This window comes from Corvus cornix, chromosome 4, assembly GCF_000738735.6.
Source record: "Corvus cornix cornix isolate S_Up_H32 chromosome 4, ASM73873v5, whole genome shotgun sequence".
NCBI classification, from domain to species: domain Eukaryota; kingdom Metazoa; phylum Chordata; class Aves; order Passeriformes; family Corvidae; genus Corvus; species Corvus cornix.
In genome coordinates, this window is record NC_046334.1 from 46839633 (window position 1) to 46866008 (window position 26376).

At 36.6% G+C, this 26376-nt stretch overlaps 1 protein-coding gene across 16 annotated transcripts in view; it reads left to right on the forward strand.

Moving 5' to 3' along the window:
• Positions 1-26376, forward strand: part of FRYL (FRY like transcription coactivator) — a 170080-nt gene that overhangs the window by 64406 nt on the left and 79298 nt on the right. For all 16 annotated transcript variants that reach the window (XM_010401705.4, XM_039551620.1, XM_039551619.1 and 13 more), the window contains 8 exons: positions 9052-9251; positions 15682-15735; positions 20174-20313; positions 20756-20852; positions 21435-21514; positions 22005-22085; positions 22545-22713; positions 23561-23653. In XM_010401705.4, coding sequence (XP_010400007.2) covers positions 9132-9251; positions 15682-15735; positions 20174-20313; positions 20756-20852; positions 21435-21514; positions 22005-22085; positions 22545-22713; positions 23561-23653 — 834 coding nt within the window. In that variant the 5' untranslated portion in view covers positions 9052-9131. The remainder of the gene's footprint in view (positions 1-9051; positions 9252-15681; positions 15736-20173; positions 20314-20755; positions 20853-21434; positions 21515-22004; positions 22086-22544; positions 22714-23560; positions 23654-26376) is intronic.

Below are 26376 nucleotides of genomic sequence, written 5' to 3' on the forward strand. Positions count from 1 at the left end.
ATTCTCAGTGGACAGAGGGAGCCCAGTAATGACTAACAGTCTATTTCTGGCTATTGCCCTGGGTATCCTCACACTATCCTGTATGTCAGATCTGACCTCTTTTTCAATCACTAAATTTCTTAATAAAAGTATTTATGTGTTCTACTTCAGTAAATAAAAAGTACTCTTCCATCTGATTTAGGTGATTGTACATTATGTACGTGGCTGTTTGTCCTGTTCAGTCACAGTTCTGTAGAGAAGCAGGTGCACTTCGTACAGTATGGGGATAGAGGTTTAGAAAGAATGTTTTGTGGAGTTGGTACTTCTCACATACATATAAAGATAAGAGGAATGACCACCACAGTCCATAATGGCAAAGCCAGTAGGATTTACTTGGAGAAATTTGTAGCCCAGTTTATCTCTTATGTGTCTGAGTTTAGGCAAAATAAGTATTTAAAAATAATTTCTCTGATTTTGTCTCTAATACATTTTATCTTTCTCTCTGTTTTAGAGTTTCAGGAAAGAAATCCTATACCTATCTTATTTCAGACTGTTCAGAGTAGGGAAGGGTCTATAAGAAATGAAGCCCCATACAGGAATTGGAGTATTTGCTGGTTAGAGTTTGCTCAGCCATTAAAGCAGCTGGACAAGAAGAATGTCCTGTTCTCTTCATAATGCTTCCTCAAAGAGCATCTGAATATTAGTACAAAAAAAGGGGAAAAGGAGCAATGTGGCAGAGAATATAGCAAAAAGTCTCCAGAGGATTATGGTGAATGGGGAGTTTAGAAGGGAAAAAGACCTCTCAAGGACTTTTTTGTGTTTGACACACAGGGAGTTCACTTCATACATCCCAGACAATGGTTATAGGTGTGGAAAAGACGGAGGAGAAATTTTCGTCTAAACTGAAATATTTGGGGTTTGTTTGGGTTGGGTTTTTTAAATAATAAAATCATCACTTTTAAGTCTGATGCAACATTACTTCTCTTTTGGTTTTTCTCTTGTGGAAGACTAGTTACATTTCTAGGAACTTTGTGCCAAATGAAAATCTAAAAATCCCATTTTAAGAATGAAAATGCCAGAGATATTAACAGCAGTGGAGAAAAGGACTACTGAATCTCTGGAAGGACTAAATTACTTAGTTATAAGGCAAAGCTCCAAATCTGAGGATCATCTGTAGCAGCAAAACTTACAAGGGATTGTAGTCTGGCCCAGATACCTAGAAAACCAGATATTGCCAGACAAGGTTTTATGCCGTAGAATTTTTGCTGTGTCTTTGTGTTGGCAAGAAGTAATGTTTCTATTACCATTCTTGCCTGTGTTTTCAGAGGCTTTGAGAGCAGAAAACAAGCTTCATGTGAGTACCTGTTACTAGACAAATTGACAGCTGTTCTCTCAGTTGAGTCAGCTTTCCTTAAAGAAAGGATGCTCATATTTGCTGGAGGTAAAAAAAAAAAAAAAGTCTTTATGATAAAACGTAGAAGATTTCTGTGAAGATTTTGTTCTGTGGGGTTTTTTTTGGCTGTCATAGTACTAGTTCCCACAATAGTCAAAAAGACTTCTGTATTCTCTCCCAGGCTATCCTTCATGTTACAGCCGTATGATTAATTAACTACTTGTTGAAATAAATTTATCTTCTGTTTATTGATGCAGCATTCATTTATGTTTCTTTGTCCCAGAGTTTGGCTGAAATACAAACATATCTGAAACTAGATAAATTGTTAATAGGGAAGTGTTTGTACTGCAGAAGTAAAATGTAAGTTCCGATTTAGACGTGGAGGGGAAGTTATCAATACACATAAAACTTCCTCTCACTGAAAGGTTTGACTTGGCTTTACAAACATTACCACTGAACCATACCACTGAACTAAGCCGCTTGTAAGCCTGTTTCTACTTCACAGGTAGGTAATCCATTCATCTTACCATCATGTGACATATCATAAATGCATGACAGAAGTACCAGCTACTATTGCTGGTTATTTAATTATTTCCATAAAAGTCACTTAAAATCAGTAAAGAATTGAGAGAGGTGAGGTAAGAATTTGCAGTCTGGGCTTAGTCCATGTGACCTGTTAATGAGATAATAGTTCTTCTTTGCCTGTTGTGTAATTGGACACATGTGTGAAGCCAAAACCTTTGTTAAATATCTTCCAAAGAAAATTCACTGTATACTGTCAACACAGAGAAAGAGGAGAGAATTCCATAGCTGGTGTTGCTGGATGAATTAGTTGTGTAGTCTGTACTGAAAATAATAGCATGCTTTTTCATCAGGAACTATGTATCCAAACTAAGGTAGGAGAAATAGGGGAGAAAGAGCAGGTTTGTTTCCTTGATCATGTATATTCTAATGTATTTGGATTGATTTCTGTTTCTACTGCTGTGTTTGTATTTGTGGTGTTACCAATCAGCACATGTGTATTATGTAAAGCAAAGGAATATCTAGATATCACACTTTATGAAAATGTGTGGTTAGTGGCCCTTAATAGATACTTAATTTCACTGTCAATGACTGTGGATTTTATTCACGTTATTTTGGTTATCTTGTAAAGTGACATTGCTCTGGTGTCAGGAGGCTGCTGTGCCTCTCCTGTTGCTTGCAGTGTTTCATACTAGTATCAAGATTAATATTCATATTAGGTATGGGGGGTTTTTAAGGACCCCGTAAGAATGTTCAAAAAGGGCATCTAACCCTCAATTCACACTCAGTTTCTTGGTCCATCTAAAGATGTTATTGAGAATAATTTACATAACTGAGAAAATCAGAATAGCATTTGTATATAACTGGATCTGTTTAAAATGAGTATATATTTTATGAGTTTGCAATATTTTTCTCTTTTATTGTATCTATTAGCACAGTTTAAGATTAGTAGCATCTTGCTAGTAAGTAAGTGTTAATGAAATAAATGAGAAAATTTGGATAAATGCAGCATAATGCAGAAGTGTCCACTAATTCTAGTGACTCCAGCACTTGTGTGATGCTGGTGAAGCAAGAAACCAGCCAGAGCCACGTGTGCCACAGTACTGGGTGCATGACATCAGCAGGGATTCAATGCAGTTGGAGTAAGTAAGGCAGGCATAAATGCAGCTTTCAGACAGGCTTCACACACTGTCAGTAGTGCTACATAGTTTGAACAAAAACCAGTGAAGGAGGCCTCGTGGTCTGGTGTGCCATCACATGCTGCAGCAACCCAGGTCAACTGCATCCTTCCATTGCTACTGTGAAGGCAAATCCAATGGATTTAAGTGAAGAATGGCTCTTTCTTTATATTTGCCTATAGGTTGGAGGCTGAGATCCGGAATGTGCACCTGTTACTAGAGCAGTGTATGTTGAATTTCGTTGTGTTCATAAAGGTGCTCACTGGCCTCTTCATTCAAGTCATAAGACTTTTTTTTCTACTGGTAGGAGTAAGCAGACTTTGGAAACAGTAGAAAACTGATGATCAACAGGAATTTTAGAATTGTGAAATGATGATAAATTTATTGAAGAAGTTGCTCTAGAAAACAAGGGATGCTGATCAGGGACACGGGAAACCTAGGTTTAACATTTGGGCTCTATTCATAATTTGTTGGGATGATTCTGGATATGTTGCCATCTCTTTTGAACATTGACGTTCTTTTTAGGAAAAAAATGATTGTTTTGGTAAAATAGCTAAGGATTTGTTGTTATGAAACACTCTAACAATCACTACAGACATGTTTCCATGTATATTAATATCACTTCTGTGAGGCAGGATAAAATGTTCTAGATGTTATCAGAGTAGAAGGCAAGGAGCTTAATTAAAATTCCTTGAAGTAACCACACATAGTATTTTTAGTCTTTAAAAATTTTTGTATTGTCAGTTGGACATGCAAACCCTATTCTGCAACAAGTGTCACAGGAAATATAAAGTATCTGTGAAAGTACCTGTGCTGCAAAAATAACAGTAAAAAGCTTAATTGCTAAATGTGAGCCATGTAAAATTATCTATGACTTTAACAATTAATTAAAAATAGCAACCACGAATATAATCTGCTTGATGAAAACTGTGGAGGCTCCTCAAGATTGTGTTGAGCATGCTTATTTTATAGTTGGGTACCTTATTTTAAAAATCTGTGAAGTAATTCCAAATGTGTTTTCAGGTATCTGGAGGGAGGGGAGATACCTGATGCAAGTTTTGCTTCAGTCCGACCATTCCAACTTCCTGAGACACAGCAGCAACCAACCCCAAATTTCAGTTAAAGCCAAAACCATGAAAAACTTAGGAAAAAAGCACATACAAAGTGCCAGTACTTGGCTAAGTGTAAAGCAGTACCCAAAACAAGTCCAAAAGCTAAAAATCATGATTTTATATTAGCCGAGACATAAAATGGACTCAACTGTCACAGGCTGGGGTGCATTTGTTACCTTTCGGTACCTGCTTTGTATGTTTGAACCCTGAATAGTCTCTTTGGTAAATAGGATGCTACTTTATATCCTCAAATACTTGATGCATTTGGGCTATGTGGAGAGAAACAGGATGATAAAAAAATTCTTTACTATCAACTTGGGTGTTAAATAACCTTTCCTAGTTCTAGACACTTGTGTTTAACATGAAACAACTTTGTTACTCATTTAGCATACATCAGGGCATGTTGCCTTTTGACCTAGGAGTGTGTTGTCTGTCTAATTATCCTTTGTATTGTTTCACTGTTCCTTGCAACTATCCAAACAATTTGGTGTGGCCCTAGCAACCAAACAATACTGTTTAACAAAGATTTCCTTACTGCATTGCTCCCAGATTTCCCACATAGCAGTAGCTCACATCAGAGCAAACAAACAGGATATTGTTTCAACTGAATAATGTTCACTGTTTTCAAGCGATTTATGAAAGTAGTTTTTTAGTTTTGAACTGTTGCAAGTTGCCTGTTTTCTGGTTCCAGATCTCATCTGAAGTTCTGTAGGATGCTCCATGTTTTGAAGCTTCCAAACGATGTTTGAGACTTACATTTTCTCTGGCAGCTAAGAGTAAAGAATGGCTTATTCTTTGATGGCGAAGAATAGCAGAAAGAAATTATTTAATCCTGTCCTGCAATGAGATTTTTTTTCCATTAAGTACATTAAAAATCCATATAGTCCTTCCTACAATGTTATTGATTGCAAATTCATCAGTAAATGGATTCCACTGAACATAATTATACCAGATAATAATCTTGTTTGACCTAGTTAAGAAATCTGAGAATAGATTTCAAGTTTTCTTTAACGGACTCTCATATATTTTGTTATTAAACACGGTCGAGCTCCCTCTCAATTTTCCCTCCTACATGTTTGTTTTCTGTGTGTATTTAACTAACTTAATGGTCTTACAAAGCGCATAAAACCATGAATATTGTTATAAGCAAGATGATGGTCTTGACATTAATGTCAACCATTAGTGGTGTCGTAAATTAGAATCCTCTGCAAGTTCATGGATGAAAGTAAATCCTTGTAGTTTCTTCTGCCTTTTACATACTCTGGCATTTTAGCAAAATGAAGGTATTTGTAATTCTCTCATGGCAGTGTTTATAATTGCTTCAGTTTGACAGTTTTCGCTTGTTTTTTGGGGGGTAGGTTCATTGCCACCTGAAGAGTTTGTGCATGTGAACATAGAGATTAGTAACACCTATGGCTGTAGGATAGCCTTGACTCTGCCTTGCTGCTGAAAGAGTAAAAAGGCAAGCCCTGTCCCTGCACTGACTGTGTGTGCTGGCACACACCTGTGTATGATGTGTGCCTTGGACAAATGATTGTGTCAAAATTAGCCTGGGGAAAAAATTAATACATGTGCTGCTTTTCCAGTTCAGTCCTTTGCACACCTGCACACTTGTGTTTCCGCACTTGTGTTTGCTCACCCAGGAAAGGAGAGAGCTGGCTGGAAGGGATTGCATCCCTTGACAGTACTGCAGCTTATGCCATCCAAGGTGGGCTGTGTGCAACTACAGCCAAGGACTGGAGTCCGCAGTATTGCTGGTGGATATAAGGCTGTCCTGGCACCACGTTTCCTTGGCTGCATGGTCATGACCTCTGCTTTGTACTGAAATTTCTGGTTCAGTCTGGTTATAGTCCAGTTGCTTCTTTTTTTCTTGCCAGTGATAGATTTTTGCCCAGTTTATCCATTTCCTGTTTTTGCATTAGCCTGAGGAGAGATTTACCTGGGATTAGATCAGTGTAGACAACCTTGGGGTTTCATCCTTAGTGAGGGAAGCTGTTTTATAGCTTTGAAAGTTAATACACTAAGGTGGTCCCTTACTGAGGATTAAATTGTTATCACGAAGTGAAGATAACACTTAAAAGATGATAAGGTCTCAATGTTTTCCTGATTCTTAAGTGACAGGATCTTTTTGAATGTGATATTTTAAAATCTGACAAATGCATTATGTAAACACACTATTAAGAATTGTCTACATAAAGCACATCTAAATATAGTTTTGGGTTAAGGAGCACAATGCTCTCTCTTAGTTTCCCCATAGAGCGAAAAGAGCTGGTTGAGTACCAGCTCCTCATTCTTCAGGAGTTGGAACTGGACCAGCGCTCTGGCATTTTTGCTTCAGTCCAGATAATGTGACAGTTGTGGCATATCCAGTAGGTAAGTCTAGAATGAGCTGAAGCTGCTGCTTTGCTAAATTTCTTCTGCTGAGACACAAGTAATGATATTCAAAAGGGCATTTAAACACTGTCATTTCTTTCCAGCCTGTAGCTTCAATATGTCTTTTAAAATAAGACAGTCCAACTTGTCTGTTGACTAGAAAAAAGCTTTAGCTTTCTTAAAAACTCTCATATTTAGGATAGAAGTAACTGCATATATTAGAAATCCGCGGTATCTGTTATGGGTCTGTAGCTACTCAAATTTCTGTTTTGTTTATCTGATGGAGATGAAAAGGGAGTTGTTCAAAATCTGTATGTTGCAGCATTCTTCTGTTTTGCCTATCCCATGCTTGGTATTTCTGTTTGTTAGCTGCTATGGCTAGGAAGGATATATTTATTCCTTCTTTTCACCTCTTCTCAAACCTCTGTGCTCTTGTTCTTTGTACATAATTAGTATCTCTCATTTTCTGGGCTTCCCTTGGAAGCACTGGGGCTTAAGGATGGCAAGAGTACGGATGCTGGAGGACATAGGCATTGTAAAGACATGAAATATTTTTTGAAGTCCCTGAAATATTTAAGTTTCTGTACTGAAGGACAAGGCAATCATCAGATGTGGGATGAGAAACTTTTGGGTGGTCATCTTCCTTTTGCAGCATCCACTTCATTCTGTTTCTTAATGTTTTTGTGTACTTCTATCTAGTGAACTTCTACCATAGGATCTAGGTCATGGCAGTGACTGTGATGTCCCATTGTCTCTGCTGTGTGGGACATGCTCTTCTCTGTCTTTTAGGGCCTCTGTTACTGAGGTCAAAGTGCTGGATTGAAGTGTTAGAGGATGTTTAGAAATATTTTATGAGATGTGCAGTTGTGTGCATGTTCTGGTGTTAGCCCTGGTTTCTGGGAGCTCAGTTTTGTCACCTTGTGCAAGTCTTTCCAGCCTCGAAGAAAGGATACTGCAGTTTATGTACAGGAAAAAATATGCATTACTCCAGCTAAACATGGGACTGTTTGTGCAATAGCCTAGAGAATAAAAACAGGTCATTTGTAGTATTCACAGCCTTATGCAAGGTAACCTTCGTTTTTGATTAGAAGCTAAGGTAGTTGGGAGCATTCAGTTTTCACTCCTGCAGAATTGCTCACTTCACAAATGCATTTGATAAATGATAAATTTCAGTAGAAGTTGCAGGAGTCTCTGTTATGTAAAATGTAACTTTCTGAATTGATAGAAGATGGAATGAATGGCCAAGACAAACTTGAGAAGATGTGAAGTACAAAGGTTTGGTCTCCATGTTTGGTCTCATGTATTTTCATAAATGAGTTGAAAAGAAAGTTTGAGTAAAAGCTGTGGATAATATTTAGCAAATAGGGTTTGCACATGTAAAAACTGAGAACACATTAAAAAATTTTCAGGTTCAGCAAAATAAACCAAATGCGTCTCCTCACACGTTACCTGCAAAAAGCCCTTAAAAAGCTTACCTGAACAAATCATGAAATGTAATAGAATAAAACAGATGGGAGCTAGGCTCCTTGCATGACTGTCTTAGGAAAATAAAATCTTAGTATCAATTCCTAATATAAATTCAAAAATAACATCTTCAGTCATGGAATATGCTAGGGAAATATCAGACCTCCCTTGGTACATCTGGGTCATCATTAAGTGGTGTCAACAGTTATTTTGACATATTGTGTGCAAGACGAGAATTGTAATTATTTATACTAATTGTTTTGTGTATTAAACCTTTGTGTGAATTCTGAAGCATTACTACGGTACTGCAGTTCACATTGCTGGCAGCTTTCACAATAAATAAATATTTTGGAGTGCTTAGAGAGAAAAATAAAATTAAAGGTGGATAACTATATGTAAAGTTTGTATATGACAATTTTGGTATAAAAGCAAAAGCATTAATTCTTAGAAAATTAGACTGATATATACACGATATTTGCATTGATTAATTAATATTTTTTACAAGGAACAAGTCTTTAACATGTGTGACTAGAAGATCAGTTAGCCTGACATGTCTAAAAAGGGTTTGTGTTATTGTTAGGAAAATCAGCTTACTGACAAAAAGTGCCAAGGAAGTATTTATCTTGAAAGTATTTGGATACCAAATAGAAATGTGAACTTTATGGGTAATCTATAAAATGGAATCAAGCAGATGCCTCTCATAATATAGGGGGATAACCTTTTTCATTCATCCTTCTGATTTTTAGTCATACTTGGACTGAAGGTACTGTATGTTAATCATGGTCATTGTAGAGTATTTTATCAGCAACAGTGACCCACATTGTAAACCCTTGTGCGACTAAAGAGTTATTCCGACCTAACTAAAACAAACAAATTCCTGTTTCATGTTACAGCTAGTTGTTTCCTTCTGTTTTAGAGAATTTACTGTGTGAAAATGTGTGTGGGATGAATGGGAAAATACAAAGTGACTGGCATCATGTTTAGAAGCTCTGCTTTATAGCTTTGTGTTTTTCTTGTTTTTTTCCTATAGCCTCCGCACCACCCAGCAGAGTAAATAAACGTAGAGTTTCTCCAAGTGTTGTTTCCACCTGGGAAAAGAGAGGCATCATCATGTCTAACATTACTATTGACCCAGATGTGAAACCTGGCGAGTATGTCATCAAAAGCCTCTTTGCTGAATTTGCTGTTCAAGCTGAAAAGAAAATTGAACTTGTAATGGCTGAACCTTTGGTGAGTCCCTTTTTTTCATAGTATCCCTTGAAACAGTCTTATTTTTTGCTGAAATAGGCTGATTTATCATATGTATGGTTACTGAATAAAGCACTCCCAGATATTGTTGACTTTTCAAAGGTATTACTTCAGGAATAAATAGGCTTCTGCAAACAGGGTTGCTACCTGATTTGTTTTATTGACTCGTGTTAAAACTGTTACCTAGTAGTTACTGGAAACAAGACCTCTTAATATCCCTAAGGTCTGTGAAGTTACAAAAGGAAATAGCAACAACAAAAAACATTACTTCATTAATGCTGTGAAGTGTGTTTTCTGTCAATGTTTCTTTGAAGTAATACTTGGGCACTATACTTTCAAGAAAAGATTCATTTGCTTTGTTTTCCAAAGTAATGATACTAACACCTGGAATAATACAGTAGTCCATGTATATTGCAGATTAGGCAAAAATACAAAATTCCATTGGTGATCCAGACCTCATGGTCTTGAAATAAATGGATTTCTTTGAATTGGGGGGGGGGGGGGGGGGGGGGGGGGGGCGGAACAAACAAAAACCAAAACCAACACAGCAAACAAAACCAACTTTTTTTTCTTAAACTTGGAAATTCGCTGTGGCTTGCAGAAGGCCAGCTCACAGAAAGCTTCTGTTGGCAGCCACTGTTTGCTGAAGTGTTCATGTGCAGAAGTGCATATGTGAGCATTTGAGCCCCAGTTTTGAAACTTTAGGAAAAAGTTTTCTTAAGAAGCAGTACAGAAGAACAGATATGGGGCTAAAACTGTTTTGTGGATTATGGAATCATCTTCAACTACACCCATTAGTAGATAAAAGGCTGAGGAAAACGAAAGTTTCTTCGTACCTATTCTTTATATATATGCCTGTGTGTACCAGGCAAGCCTACAACACCTGCATAACTTGTCTCTTTGCTTTTAGACATCCAAAAAGGTCATGTATTCAGGAGGGGTTTATAAGAAAGCACAAAAACTTCATAGCAAAAGGAGCATACAAGTGATAAAGGGTACCTGGCTAAAAAATGAGAGGAGAGCTGTAGTGGCAGTGATGCTGTGGGTGGAAAGGCAGGTAGCTCCACTGTCCATCTGTGGGACAAATGCTGCTCCTCCAGCCCCGTTTCCATTCATCTGCTGAATAAACAGGGAGGGTGGTGCTTGACCAGAGGGACAGACTGCCTGTAATTGAGATGAGCTGAAGAGGGCTTTTCCTGCAGACGCAGCTAGTTTGGAGTTAAATCTAACCCAGAATACTGGTAGTAAGGTAAATATAATAGCCCTGAAGTTCACTTGTGCTGCAAAACTTGTCCCTAGACCAGATTAAACAAATCCTCTGTCAACCATCCCAGGTTGTGTCTCCTTGCCATGCTGTTGACTGTTAATTAAACAGATGTTTTTAAATCTGTTAATCATACAAAATTGAAATATCTTGCCAGATTAAAAATTAGAAACCCCATGAAACTAATGAAATAATGCGCTTTTCACAGAGGAGTGATTCCCAGCTCTGTGCCTGGTGAGGTTTTATGGTGATTGCATGAAGTCTACCTTAGTCAAGATTTTTTACTGATAAGAATCTGAAGTCAGTATTTTGTGTGTATACAGTGTGTATAAAATCCTTTAGGATAAGGTAAGAAATTACAAATACTACTAAAGTAGTCATCTATGAAGGTTTTAAACAGTTTCGTCTGGGTTCATTTGCTAAGCTGAATTCCTTTAAAGAAAATGTATTTTAATGGAATCAAATGTAATTTATATGTATAGCCAGCTTTCCTTATTTTATATTGGTGGGTGAGAAGGACTATTTAGAAAACCAGCAAATTAAGAGAGGTGCCAAAAGCTGTGCAAAAGTGAAACAACCTGAGCCTGTATAACATAAAGAGGTAGAAGGGAATCCTTAGGTGTCCCACTGCAAGGAAATACTAAAGCATTGAAGCAGCTTTATTTCTGTATGTAGAATTTAAGTACTGAACATTCAGTTCTAGTGTATGAAATATAAAAAGAAAGATACAAAGGCTGGAAGAGCACCAGAAAGACACTGATTGTGATTGGATAAAAAGCTTTAATGGAAGAGAGGAAAGCCCTTTATTATAGTGTGATTTGATTTTGTGGAATGACTTGGCTACAAACGAAAGCGTGGAGAATATATGTAGGGTTACATAAATCTTTAATGAAGCTAGAGTGTTGGGTGAGGCTGTTTGAGAGAATTTAAGTCCAGACCAATCAAAATTGGGAGCTAGACACTTCTTAAAACTTGAACATGCCAGTAGGGGAGCAAAAATTAATTAAAATATAAATTTAAAAAATGTTGCTGTGGATCAAGACAGCATCTCTGGGTGAGGGGTAGTATCGTTTTTGCTGGATGTATGGATTATGTTTAAAAGTAACTGACTTGTGATTTTAAAAATTAATGGAATGGTTTCTCTGGCTGTGAATTTTACCTACTTTCTTCTTACTAATTTAATTAAGAGTTCTCTGCTTGCAAAATTTTAATACCTCAGCATTTTCAAAGTTACAGGCAGAGCTTATCAGCAAATGCTTAAAATAAATGATTAAGTGAAAGTAGCAAGTGTAATGACAGGATGGAAGATCATCCTTTTAGTGAATTAATGAAATTAAACCACTTTTTTTTTTTTGAATCAGTTATTCTAAATCTTTTGCGGCTGTATGTAGTTTTAAAGGAAAAAAGAGCCCAAGAGTAGTCTTGTAGCCTAAAAAATACTCTTTCTCTGCTGAGAAATGACGCTGAGGAATGACACCAGCCTTCCCCATATGTGACATAAACCATACCAGTTAAAAAGATTAGTGATAAACTCAATTATTTTGTATTTTGTCAAGCTGCATGTAAGTATGGATGGTTAGAACTTAAGCAGAGAGTTTTATATGTGCCACCAAGTTGATAAGCTGCTGAATTACTAAACTGTAGTTGTCTCATGTTTAAATCAAAACTAGCAAGAGTATTTAAGCCTGTTACTAACACAAGCGATTTTATTCCATTGTGGAAATACTAAACGAGGCTCAGACTAGCACTGTACACTTTGCAAGTCTTGCCTACGTGCTTTCAAAAGCTGGTCTGAAGTAAAATTTAGCACAGTACTCTGTTTGCCCCTGGGGCAAGGATGCAGGCACTGCCCAGCCCTCAGGCTGGAGGAGTCGAGGCAAGCACAAGCATCCCTTGTCCTGTTTCTTTCCTGCAGCTTGGAGGACAGACAGAAGCACACTGGTCTGCTGCGCACACCTGAGCCACCCTGCTGAGGTGTGCTAGCCACCAGAGGATGGTGCCAGGGAATACTGGAGAGGGGCCAACGGGTGGTACCTTTTTCTATGGGTGCAGTTGTTTGCGCAGCACATGCACGTCTGTCTACATCATGATCCCTGCTGCCTGCCATATGTTGACATTTCTCCTTTACACAATGGATGCAAACTGCTCTTTGCTTAATGCAATAGCGTTTTGGGTTTTTCATTTCACTTGTAAAAGATAAATGTAGACCTATTATTTTCATCTCTCTCTGAACTTCAGGAAGTCAGGAAAATAAATCTTAAATTATTAATTCAGTTAGAATTTCCAGACCTTTACTTTGTGCTGTTGAATAGATTTTTGTAAATCATGTGAGATGGCTGGAGCCATGACAAAGCAGAGGTAGAAGAAGACATTGAAAGAAAATAAATTTTAAAGCCATACAAATAAATCAAAGGCCTTGATAAACCTGTGACTGGGTTCAAGAGTATTATTTGGCTATGTCACCTTTTTTTGGTCAGTGTTACATTAACTCTACAGTGGTATTTACCTTTTAACAGTTAAGATCCTTAGTGCTGAGGAAACATAATAAGGTTATGAACTTGTAAGGTCTTTATTCTTTCTGACCTTAAAATCTTAAACATTTGATGTACAGAAGTGTGTAAATTAGTATGGATTATGGGAGGGAAGCTAAACTTTCAGAGCTATCTTTAAAAATTTGCTCTCTATTGGCATGGATTTCAACTTCTTTCTCAAAAGACTTACAGATTATTTCACTTCTCTTTGATTTGTCATTCTTTTCTTTAACAATTTTTGGGTTTAGACACATGCAATGATGGTATAGTGAACCCAGGGTTTCTTTATCTGTATGATAGTTTTGTAGTAGTATGGTGGAAACATGGTATGTTGGGAGATTGTATCCTAAGGAGGCTTAAGGAACCTGACTTTTCCCATCTTCTTACAAGAAAGTCACTTCTCCGTCTCCTAAGGAAATAGTTGTCTGGTTTTTCTCTTTTAGCTTAATTAGCAGTGATACAGTATTTGTATAGAGTGGAACATTTCTTGTGCTTCTGCTTTACAGATAAGGTAACAATTATTTGTGCAGTTTATCTGAAAGCATAATACAGATAACATGAATTCACCTACAGCAGGCGTTTCCATGTTGAAAAAAAGGGGGGAGGAGTGCTAGCTAAAAGGAAGTTCTGCTTTGCAAGTGCTCTCTGGAGCTTGTAGTATATGCTTCAAAATATAAATTCTCATAACAGTATTTTGAACAGATTTAGCATGTAAAATTACATTAATTTGAAAGAGTTAAGAAAGTGAAACCTTTCCCCCTTGCTTTTGAATAGACAGTGAAAGAATATTAACTAATATATCAGTTGATCAACAAATAGAGCTATTTCAGAATAATAAATGCATTTTTTAGAAACCCCCTTCTTAAATAATTTTTAATTTAGGCATACTGGAAGTGAACATAAATGGTAGTATTTTCCTAGATAATTAAGCAGATTACTTTGGATTATGGCAAGCGAAAATGACTTGTGAGTTGGTATCTGTATTATTTCAAATTATACTTTCAGAGTAAGGAAATGCTTTTTGCCTGGGCAATGTTGAATTAAAGTTTTCAGAGGCTGTAAAAGTTGCCTGATACTGTGTTCTTTTGAATACCAAATACAGCTGCATTTATAGGAGAAAATGCCGGATATTGTGCTGTATTTTCAAGATTACAATTAGGATAAGAAAAAATAAGTTGCCAGTTCAAACTTTGGATTTGGTACATGCAATATGAATTTTTATCTGTCGACCATATAGTCTGTCTCATAGCCTTGCAAGTGTTAATCACTGAGCAATGTTGACTTTCTAAGTTTTTGTCAACAGCCTGACAGCATGGGTGTTGTCTCATACTAAACTACTGAGCAGTTACTTTGTGCTGAGTTACAAGCTGTTGAGAGAAATACTGGCTATCGGTATTGCTCACACCTCCTTTTACATGCTAAACCAGGCAAGTTAACTACTTGAGGTACCTTGCTCCACAAAACTTCCTTGTTTGCTTACTGCAATCTAATGTGAGCTGTTAACTCTTTACCCTGAGTACTTTTTCTACTTTTCTTGTGAAAGATAATATTTTGGACTCATTTATAATATTATTAAGTGAAGAGTAGTTTAAAATTTTTTAAAATAACAGAAAATGCTCCTCAGATCTTTATATATGTTACCGCTTTGCAGTGTGCCCTTAAAGCTGTTACTGTGGCACTTGGGTTCTTGGGTTGCTGTAAATCATTGACCCTCAGAGCCAGTGCACAGGACTCAGTGTTCCTTCTTCTTTTTCTTTTTTTCTTCCCCTTTTTTCTTCTTTTTTTTTTTTTTATTCTTCCTGGGTTTTTTTCCTTTCTTCTTTTCCTCCTTATTTTCTATTTTTGTTTACTTTCCAGGGTACCTGAGCAAGTATAAAATTTGTATTTCTTGTAAGTGTATAATTTTGTACTCTACACAGTGACTAGTGAGAATTACTATTTACTATTAGAGTTCATGAATGTTTTGTTTCTGTAATGCTTTAATCCTTACTAAATTATTTTGTTAGGAATATAATTTAATTCTGCTTTTAACAGCGCAGTATGTCATATGCTACTGGTAGCAATAAATATTGTAATAAGTAAAATTCTAGTAATCGTGCTTCTTTTTGGTCCCTTACACAGTTATTTCAATTTAAAGCAAAGGATTATTCACATTCCTCTTTTCCTGGAGTAGGTCTTCTAGCTGTGTTTCATTGCAGTTCAGAAGAACTGATTGGATATGCAATGAACACTTGTCTTTGCCTTTATGAAGACATTTTAAAAATAATTATTGTAACTTAGAATAATTGCCCTATGTGAACATTAATACGCTTGTTAATCAAGATGGGAATGGCTTTCCTTCTAAGTTACACTTGACACCCACCACCAGCTGGTCCCTGTTTGGCCCTGACATTTTCTGTTTGTCAGTATTTCATGTTATTATTGTTTAGCTACTGAATTAATTTTTGGGAGTATGCTTCACATCTCCAGAAATGTTTCTATCTGAAAAGCAATGTAAATATTTGCATTAAAAGTTATTTCTTTATTCTGTAATAGAACTGAGAAAGAAGGAATCTATCTTTGATGATAGTCAATTACATTGTGAAATGTATGTTTCTTTTTTTTTTTTTTTTTACAGGAAAAGCTCTTGTCCAGATCTCTTCAAAGAGGTGAAGATCTTCAGTTTGATCAGGTAGGAGACATATAATTGAAGGCAACTTTTATTGGATTAAGGTGGGCTCTCTTTTTGCAGAATATTGGTTCCACAGCTGTAATAACTTAGAACATCCACTTCTGAATCTGTGTCAGAAGATTTAGACTCTGAATGTTAGTTAGACTTTATTTTCCGTTGTAGACTATGATAGTAAAAACCACTAGAGTAGGTAATTTTTTGAAGGTTGCAGGGAAAACTGGTGGAAGAAAGATGCCGAAATGTGCTAGTGGGCAGAGAGTCTTAGTTTATTTCTACTATCACTTATTGTTTGAGTGTTTGGGGCTATGTTTTTATAAACAAACAGTGTTAATTGTATTTCAGTAACACGGCTTTTACTGAGGGCTTTTTGATTCTATGGCAGAACCTGTAGGGTAGATTAAAAGTGTTACTTTGTCCTTTGCTGAGAATATAGATACACTGCTAGGCAATCCCATTTCACTTACTCTCAGTGAACTGTGTCTGGCATGACTCTCTGCTGAATTTACTCATATTTATTGTCTGTATTTCTAATTCTTCAATAATACAGGCATGTTTGTGTCCCATAACCACTTTCTTGCAATGGAGAGGCAGCATTCAGAGGAAGCCCCATTAATTGCCTGTTGTGTTCTTGACTGTTACTAAATAGCATCTACTGTATGAAGCTCAGTGTTCTGTCCATATCTTTTGTAAATGAATTTTTTGGCTCACGCTTTCCATTACTCTTTGGATATAGGTATTAGACATTGCAGTGAAATCCATGGACCTGCCTCTACTTTTCAATGAGTAGCCATCCATGAACCTCTTTTCTGTCCTCCCAAAAGAGGCAAATAGTAGCATGTAATATTTTGTGTACAGTTTTCTTTTCAAAGAAAAACAAATGGAAAACCACCACCAAAGATTTCAGACAGCCCTTTAATATCTTCTAATCTAACCTGCTGCCTTTATCTCCTAAATGGACGTTTACTCATAAGCAAGGGAAGTGGGTAAGGGGGAAGGGTTTAAATTCTTTGGTAGCTACAGGATATGATATTGTTTTAAAGCTAACCAAAACCTAAAAAATAGGCATGATAGGGATGATCTAGGAAAATATATAAATCAGTACTATTTTTAATTTTTTCTGCTAACTGGGTCCCCCTTCCTACTGCAATCCTTTTCCTTACTTAAGGATGTTTTCTATAAATCACTAGTTGTCATTTATTAAACTAGAGAGAAGTTCTAAACACAGGCTGAGTGGAGAGAAATAAAAAATAAAATACTTAACTTTTAAAATTTGGTAATATAGAAACAAACTAGTTTCCCTGAAAATACAGTGCTTTCAAAAAAATGGTTTTGATTGTGTGTATATATATGTGTATGAGTTCTTATTTTGTTCTTTTGTTATTTGTAATCTACTTTGGATTCATTGAGATCTGAATTTTAATGCAACTGAATAACTGCTTTAGACAGAACTGAATGGCTGCCTTATGGTGACAGGGATTGGGAACTTTGTTAGGGAATTTTGCACATTGTTTGGCAAAAGGAATTAAGACTGCTTCTCTCTGTTCGTTGCTCAATGTATAAAACCCTTATTAAGAACAATTCTCCAGCAGTGCAGAAGATTACCGATTTAAAAAGTGATTGGCAAAGCGTGGGAATGAGGAGGATCCAGAGGTCACAGCCACAGCATTCAGCAGAGACGCTAGAGCTGTTGCTGGGCCAACCTTGTTCATCCAGAGGTCTTTATGGAGCCAGGAATCTGAGTCTAAAATGTGGCTTTACCTGTTCTGATAATGGGGTCTGAGCTAGTAAGTGTTGTACTTTGTGAATAAAGGGAGCATGCTTGGAACACAAGAGAGACTTTGGGACTAAGGTGGTATCTAATTAAGACTTGTTCTCTCAGCTCAGTAAGTGATGAGAAGAGGGATGGAGGGGGAGGGCATGTAGTGTTGCCTGCCCCTCTAATGAAAAAGTAAAATAATGTTTAATGGGATTTTAAGTCATTTTTGTTGGAAGCATAACCAGATCAAGAGGGCTGCTATTAAAACCAAGTGTGACAAATCAATAGCTTTTAATTTTCAAACAGTAGAAATTTTCTGTTTGTCATTCAGTTTCTTAATTGGCACAATAATAAAAATTCAGCTAAAAGAGATGAAATTTTGGAAAATGAGAAGAAAATTCGTATGTTGATATACTTGTGAACTGTTAAAAATGTTAGCATTTTAGTACCAGCGCTTTCCCTTTATCATTCCTAGCACATCAGGAAGCTACTGGACAGGAGGTTTTTTATAGAGCATATATTGCATTTCTTAAAATATTTTTGCTTGTACAGCTTGAAACTGAAATAGCTTGTATTTTTCTTTTTTTGTTTGTTGTAGGAAACATACTTGGCAATTTCCTACTCTTGTCCTAAGACAGCAAAACTTTATGATCACACAGAAGCCTGTCTTGGCCTTCTCAGTGACTGAAAGCAGATGTGTGTGAGGTTCAGGCTTGTTCATGGTTAGGCACAACCTGAGTGATGTTTTCAGGATCAGGATTTTGGCCAAAGCTGGAATTTGTGCTCTAGCATCTTACTGTAATTTGGCATCTCTCTTTTTACCTCTCACTGTGCTGTTGGATATGTTATGTGAAGCAGTAAGCAGTATGTTACATCCTTTAAGACTTGAGCAGGATTTGCTGTTTCATTCTAAGGAACTGAAGTATACGTCATGATGACTATTGCAGCCCTGTCCTCCTGGGTATTATAGGAGCACTCCTTGTCTGGATTGCTGCTTTCAACCTAGGCATAATGTAATGCTAAAATAAAAGAGTTTTCTTATTTAAGAAATATAATGTATATTTTTAATATAAGAAATTCTTTTTTTAATATAAAATGATTTTGAATTTAGTATCCAAGCAGTATAGTAATTATTTTAAATGAGAAATAGCTGATGTTCTGCTTAGATGCTATGCAATATGAGCAAAGATGTCATCTTCCTGGTAGTTCCAGTGCCTTTTCATTAGAATGCTAAGAATGCAAAACTTGGCAGGAAATAAATAGTTATTATGCAAAACTGACATTTTATTTTTCAAGAGGAAAATGCTTTATTATGCCAGTAGTTTCTGGGTTTAGCACTTTACCAATGACATTTTGAATGCATGTGATACATGCTTGTTTCTGTGGAAGCCAACGTAAATTGCCTAACTACTGGAACATTTATGAATGGTAGTTGTATTGGTAAACTGTGTAAACTTGCAGGAAAACCTAAGGAAAAAGTTTAGTAAAGCTTAAAATGCGGCTTGCTTCTTTTTCTTCTGCTAATAAACCCATCAGTTCAGAACACTATTTAATTCTTGTGACTTGTATAACTGACTGGTTAAGAACCTCAGTAATGTATTCAGAAGATTGAAAGAGGTGAGAGGTCCTTTTGAGGTTTCCTCGTGGTTAACTCATCCCCATCCCTTCCACAAGCCTAAAAACGCAAGATGCTTCAAACGAAGAAAAAGAAATAATAGCATTAATGTTATATCAGAACATGTAATGCCATAGTATTATGTTGTTATCTGGAATCGTGAATAATAAATAAGTTACTGCATGAGCATGGCTTCTAGTAAAACCTCTTGTTTGAAAGATCCAAGAGGTGAGTAATACATGGCATTAGTGAGCCATGTGAGATGAGTGGTAACTCTCCCATTCCAGCCTGTGTTTTGGGAATGGGCCTGCTCCCTGCTGCCTCCTGGAAGCAAGTTGATAATGGCATTATGCTGTCTTCAGTCATTCTTCTCCTTGCCAAGCTGGCGTACTTATGAGTCCTCTTAAAGTTTTTAGTTAAAGGAAGCCTTGGAGGATTTAAGTTTAATAACATCTTAAAGTCTTCCTTCTGTAATGGTTTCTATTGCCACATATGTTGCACAGATGAGTTTACTACTCATATGGGTTTTCTGAAAGAAAGCAGTAGATAGGGGAGTTGTACTAAAAGTAAATATAGCTTGAGACCTGGACCAGTCAGATGTATTAAAGGCAATGTAGAATATCTAAAAGGCTCTTATTTTTGTTTATATAATAACCAAAGAAGCAGGTTTTCTAAAATTACATACTTCCTCAGTTTAGGAGGGTTGCCTCTTACCTGTCATTTGTGATGTGAAGGTGTGTATACTTCAGAGATACATACAGCAACACTCAGGGACATCCTAAAACCTCTGCTGTTTCCTCAATGGTTTTATGTATGTTATATATGTATAAATTTGTCATTTTGTGATCCCTGTGAGCTTTGGAACACTTTGCTGGAATTTATTATAACAATGGACTTAGTGTATGATATTAACAGTAATTGTCCTAGGTGAAAATGACTATTAAGTTGCCACTTTGTGAAGTTTCATGATATATGTTTTTTAACATTAAAAAGCACTTTGAAAGAATAATTAAACTCTAGGATTTTTTTTGCTTTATCATGCTTAAGTATTTTTCTTACTCTTTCAGTTGATAAGCTCTATGAGCTCAGTAGCAGAGCACTGTCTCCCCTCCTTACTACGCACCTTGTTTGACTGGTACAGGCGTCAGAATGGAACAGAAGATGAATCTTATGAATATAGACCTCGGTCAAGCACAAAGTCAAAGGGGTAAGAGTTTTTCTTGCACAAGTCTGATTTTTTTGTGCTTTCTCATAAGAAAATGTGTGCTTTGTACTTCTGTGACAAGTATGTTGTGTTTGGATTTGTCCATACCTAACTTCGTGTAGAAAGAACACAGACTTCTTTGAGGTAGTATATTTAACTCGTGTAGATGATATGCATGAAGTGACTTAATGGTTTTGGTGTGGATATGTCGTTGGATACTGGTAATTCCAAGCTAGTTTGTCCCTTTTCAAGTTGTTTTGACTGTTGGCAGGTCCTTTCACGAGGAGGGGGCAAGATACCAGTGCCAAACCCCCAAGTCTTTCCAACTATCCATTTTATACACATCTGCAACAGTGATTATGTGAAAAACAATGCAGACATTGTCTCTGCAATATTTGTGTTCAGGCTTGTGTATGATACCTGCATTCTTGGTTTCTTATTTTAGGGATGACCAACAACGTGAAAGAGATTATCTACTTGAAAGGAGGGACTTAGCTGTAGATTTCATTTTTTGTTTAGTTTTAATAGAGGTTCTAAAACAGGTAAGCTCTTTTGCTTTGGAAAATTAATTTTAATACTTTGCTTTTAATGTTGGTTTTGATCATTTCCTTCAAATTTTTATTTTAAAAACTAGAACGTGTCTATGATGAGCATATGCGAGGCTGTAATTATACTCTCAGTTACATAAAGCCTTTGGCCTCTCCTGTCTTTTCTTTACATGCCTGCATTACCTCAGTTCATATGTCTTGGAAAGCTGCTGATGTACTGCAAAAAGCAAAACTGTGAAAAATAACATTTTATTTATGTTCAGTACCCTTTGTCAGCTTAAATGTTTCTGAAATAAAGGGTGAAATTGTTGAAGAATGAGACTAAAGTGTCACCTAAAAAATTAGAGAAGCTATCTAACTTTGCTTAGAATTATCCTCATTTGGCTAAGAATGCCACTGCAGATGGTGTAGATGTTCATATATTGCAGAATTAGTGTGATACATGCCAGCAAAGGATGTGTCCTTGGACACTGGTGGGAGAGATTTCTGCAGGGCATCTCACGGTACTGTTTATTTGCTTCATACATACATGTATGTATAGGTGCTACATACATGTACATGTTATGTGCATTTCAGATACCTGTTCATCCAGTGCCAGATCCTTTAGTACATGAAGTTCTAAACTTGGCTTTTAAGCACTTTAAACATAAGGAAGGGTAAGTTTCACTTGTGTACTTTAAAATATTTTGTATTTCCAGCCTGTGCTTGATTGTTGTGATTGCTCACCTTTGCCTCGCATGTAACATGTTGGTGATAATACCAGTGTAAATGAACACTACTTGATGTCTTTAAATTGAAAACGTATCTTGAAAGAACACAGCTCTATTCAATGTAACACTGAGTTTATTTTGCCTAGAATATACAGAATGATTTGCATATGCAGACACAGTAAGAAAAGTCTGCGTTTGGATAACTACAGTAAAATTTCTATCCAGAATATGTTTCTTGTGAAATAAGAAATGAAACATTACTTTAGATGTCCACCCGTGCATTTTATGTTTGAATTTAATTGTTTTTATGGTAATAATTTGCCTTGCTAGGGAACAACCTTTTCATTTGTAATTGAGAGCTTGCTTTGGGTTTAGAAGATCAAAATTGTATTTAATGCGGTTTTTTCCATTTATTGGGGGTTTTTTTTCTCTTTAGGTATTCAGGAACCAACACTGGGAATGTGCATATTATTGCAGACTTATATGCAGAAGTGACAGGGGTTCTTGCTCAATCAAAGTAAGTTCAGTCTCTAACTCTTTGTGTTCAGGGACAAACCAATGTAGACTTAAAGACTATTTAATACAGCAGAATCTATTAATGTCCCCAGTAACTAATCCTGTAAGTGTCAAGTGTAGCCAGGTGTAGTCTGTTTGTCTTATGTTCCTGCACAGTAAAATTGAACAAATCAAGAAATGATCTTTAGTACAATTGCTTTGCAGTCAGCTTGTTAGGGGCAAGGAAAGGAAGACCCTGTGCCAGTCAACTGTTGTTTAGTTAACTGGTACATTCTAATGTGCTGATCATTGTAGGCATTCTTACATGCCTGGATTTGAAGTATCAGGGTTCATCTTGCTTGCGTTTCTCATACAGTAGCTGCTGTTATCGCTACAGACTAAAGAAATTGGTTCAAAATTATAGACCTCATACAAAAGTAACTAAGAATGCACATAATTGCCATCTGTAACCCTTGTTCAGGTTTCAAGCTGTTAGGAAGAAGTTTGTCACTGAATTAAAGGAACTGCGACAAAAAGAACAGAGTCCTCACGTAGTACAAAGTATCATCAGTTTGATTATGGGAATGAAGTTTTTCCGAGTAAAGATGTATCCTGTGGAGGATTTTGAAGCATCATTTCAGTTCATGCAGGTAAACGAAGGTTATAGAAAACTGGACTGAGTATAATTTTAAATGTTTAAGTCATGAAGCTACAATGACACGTGCTGTGATCAGTCACTCACTCTACTTGTGTGCCATCCTTCATCCTTTTCTGTTCAGTCAAGTTTTCAGGGGTGTGAATTATTTGTTTCTCTGCAGTTTGTGAGTACCCAGCATCAGGAGAAACCTTTCACAATTGTCTCAGTAATGTGGCAAACCTGTAATGTACGAATTTTAAGACTGAATGAAAATGGGTAGCAATGAAATAATTTTCTGTCTTTATGAAAGCAGTGTATTAAAGAAAAAGAATTGTTTGATATATCATTTTCTTAACAGATGAAATGTCAAGACATACTTTTCTTTAGAAACACCTACTATGGATTATTTATTGTGTATGGAACATTTAATTATCATTCATTTTCTTTGCATCAAAGTCCTTTGAAAAGGAAAACTAGTATATAAAAATAAAGTATAATTTTCTAATAATTTTAATAGAGATAAGCATTAATTTTTTTAAGCTTCAGAATAATCTGAGGGAAAATGTGCTTATTTATATTCTGTTGTATTCTGAGTAATCTTTATATTCTGAGTAAAAAGTAAATAGCTATCTGGTATTACAAATGTTCTTTCAATTTATTGAGGTGTATTGCTGGGCAAACAGATTTTAAAGTTTCTTACATTTTGTGAAGTTGATACTGTTAAGGAATATAAGACTAACTAATACATTGCATGTTTTAAATTAAAACAGGCAGCTAATGTTATACTGCTAGGGTTTTTTATGGCATAGTTTTGTTCGTATTCCTTTTTCTAATTATTTTTCTAATGTTTTCTTACTAAGGAGTGTGCTCAATACTTCCTGGAAGTAAAAGATAAAGATATAAAACATGCACTTGCTGGTTTGTTTGTGGAAATTCTCATACCTGTGGCTGCTGTAAGTATTTTAATCCCCCCCTGCCACACTGTTCCTCCCACATTAAATTGGGCTCTCATTATTAAAATTGCTTCAATTAATCCTCAAAATATTACATTTTTTTAGATTCAAAAAGACGTCTGGTACCTAAGGAGGGCTTACAAGAAGGCTGAAGAGGGACTTTTTACAAGGGCATGTAGTGATAGAACAAGGCTGAACAGCTTTGAACTGAAAGAGGGTAGGGAGGAAGTTCTTCACTGGGAGAGTGGTGAGGCACTGGAACAGGTTGCCCAGAGATGTTGTGGATGCCCCATCCTTGGAAGTGTTCAAGGCCAGGTAGGATAGGGCTCTGAGCAACCTGGTCTAGTGAAAGGTGTCCCAGTCCGTGGCAGAGGGGGGAGTTAGAACTAGGTTATCTTTAAGGTCCCTTCCAACACAAACCGTTCTGTGACTGTTAAGTAGATTACAATCACCTTCACAGTCTTAAAGGGAGATATGTTGGCGTGTGTTTTAGCTAGTTTCCAAAGTTTTTTCAGAACTTAAAAAAATTGTCTGTTTTCTAGACACCTTTATTATCAGACCATTGTGTAATTTTGTACATGCTCTAAAAATTTGAAATTTCCTTGGTTTAATATTTGTTTTCTCAAGGGTCTTGTTGACTCTTCTTTGTTAGCTGAAACCTGTTAAGCTCTTTCTAGAATAAGCTGAGATACATAACATTTTTGCAGTCTGATAAGGAGAGTGTGAACTCTTATGCAAGAAGGAAGAATGTATGTTTTGGCTAATTAAATAAAAATCATTCGTAGAGGTGAATGTCCGCTAGACTTAATCCTTCAAGTGGAAGTGCAGTCCATTGTCTCCTGTGTGTGCTTTAAATCTAAAAGTAGAAATTTCACACAGCAGCCATGAACAAGGAAAAAAATCCTTGATATCATCACAGTGTTGGATGTACAGTGGCTGTAATGCTGCTTGTGAGAATGTTTCAGTCAAGACAGGCTCTCTTTTCTCCCAGGCTGCTCTGCTTGGCTGTGTGAAGCTTGTTCAACAGGTCAAGAAGAAATAATGGCACCTGAGTATACATACTTCAAGTTGACATTTATCACAACTCAGTTAATTTCTTCATAGTAGATTGATATTTGGTATGATTGTTGTCTAAAATGTTAGTCGTATTAGCAGATGCCAGGCCGCACTGTGTTTGGCATGCAGTTCCAAAAATGGCAGGTTGTGGTTCTATGTTGCAACTAATTATAGGGACGTATCTTGCTATATGTGGAGAACTGGGACATGTAGATCTTGTTTAGTAAAATGGGATCTACAAAGACAAGCACGCTGGGTGGGCATCCCATCTGAGCAAGATCATAGGAGAAAGAAAGATAACTCTCTCTGAACTCTTCATCCTCTTTTAAATAGTTTACCTTGCCCTGGGCCATGGGCAAATGCTTCTTTTCCTTCCCTGCTCTGAGTCATGGTTTTTTGGGGGGGGGTTTGGGTGGGGTTTTTTTGTTGTTGTTTGTCGGTGAGTTTTTTGTTTTGGCTGGTTTTGTTTGGTTGGTTAGGTTTGTATTCTTGGGGGTTTGGGGTTTTTTTTTAATGTTTAAATTAGAAAGGAGACAATCTTTTTTCATAAGACATAACTAGAAAGAGGTAGTTCTAGTAACTGTTTATTGGAAGAAGTTTTGATCTTACCCAGGCATGCTTACACTCTTCTAGAGAAGAATATCTTGTACTATTAAAGAGTGAACACATTTTGTTGTTTTGAGTTCCATATTTGCTTGGCAGTTGGTGTGGGAGTGCCGAAACTACTTAGCATTTAGGTAAATGCAAATATTAGTTTGCAGAATCATAAACATGGTGAAAACTGCCCTTACAATATGAGGAAGAAGCAGCATTTGGGAGTTGGGACTATCTGGTGGCAAGGGTGGAGGCAGGAACGCCGGCTGTGCGGAGCACTTGTGGTGGTGTGTGATCCCTTCCTACAAGCACAGCCTGAATCAGCGCTTCAGACAGTTGGGGAGGGAGGCTTGATCTTTCCTTCTGTCTCATTGAGTGTCTAATCATTTCATACAAATGGAGCTTCTTAAATAGAAGCAAAGAGCCTGCTTCCAGAGTGAGGTGCAGTTGAGCAGGTTAGTCATTCTCTTGAAAGATGTGAGATGCAAGTTTGAATATTTTTGATGCGGCTGAAGGAATTGAATGTAGATTTTTCTGTATCTTGGATACAGAAAATCACTCAAGTGAAGAAGCTGTTGGGTTTCAGCATTGAGACTTTACTGTCATTCTCTTGCTTAGTCATTCAGGCATTTTAAGAAACCTGACCTGATTTGGACCCTGCAGGTATGACGAATCACAGCACACTTTGTGGCAGGGAAGTTAGGGCTGCTCTGAAAGCCTAAGGTTATATCCCAAAGCAACAATGTGGTGATGACAACAACTGACTGATTTCTCATGTGGAGCTAGCAGAGTACTAATCAACCTATACCTTAAGAATAGCAAAAGATAAATAATCTGGTACATCGGAAGTGATTTAAATTGTAACTACTTTCTCAGTTCTTCTTGGATCTGTACACATTACAGAGATACATGCTATTTTTATGCTTCTACATCATGAATGTTTTTAGAGTGTTCTTAGCAAGGTGGGCATGATTTTTCTTTATATAGTGTTAGTTGATATGTCTATATAATATTAATAACTACAAATAACAAAAATTATCTTACATTGTTAGGAAATTATATGTACAGAGGAC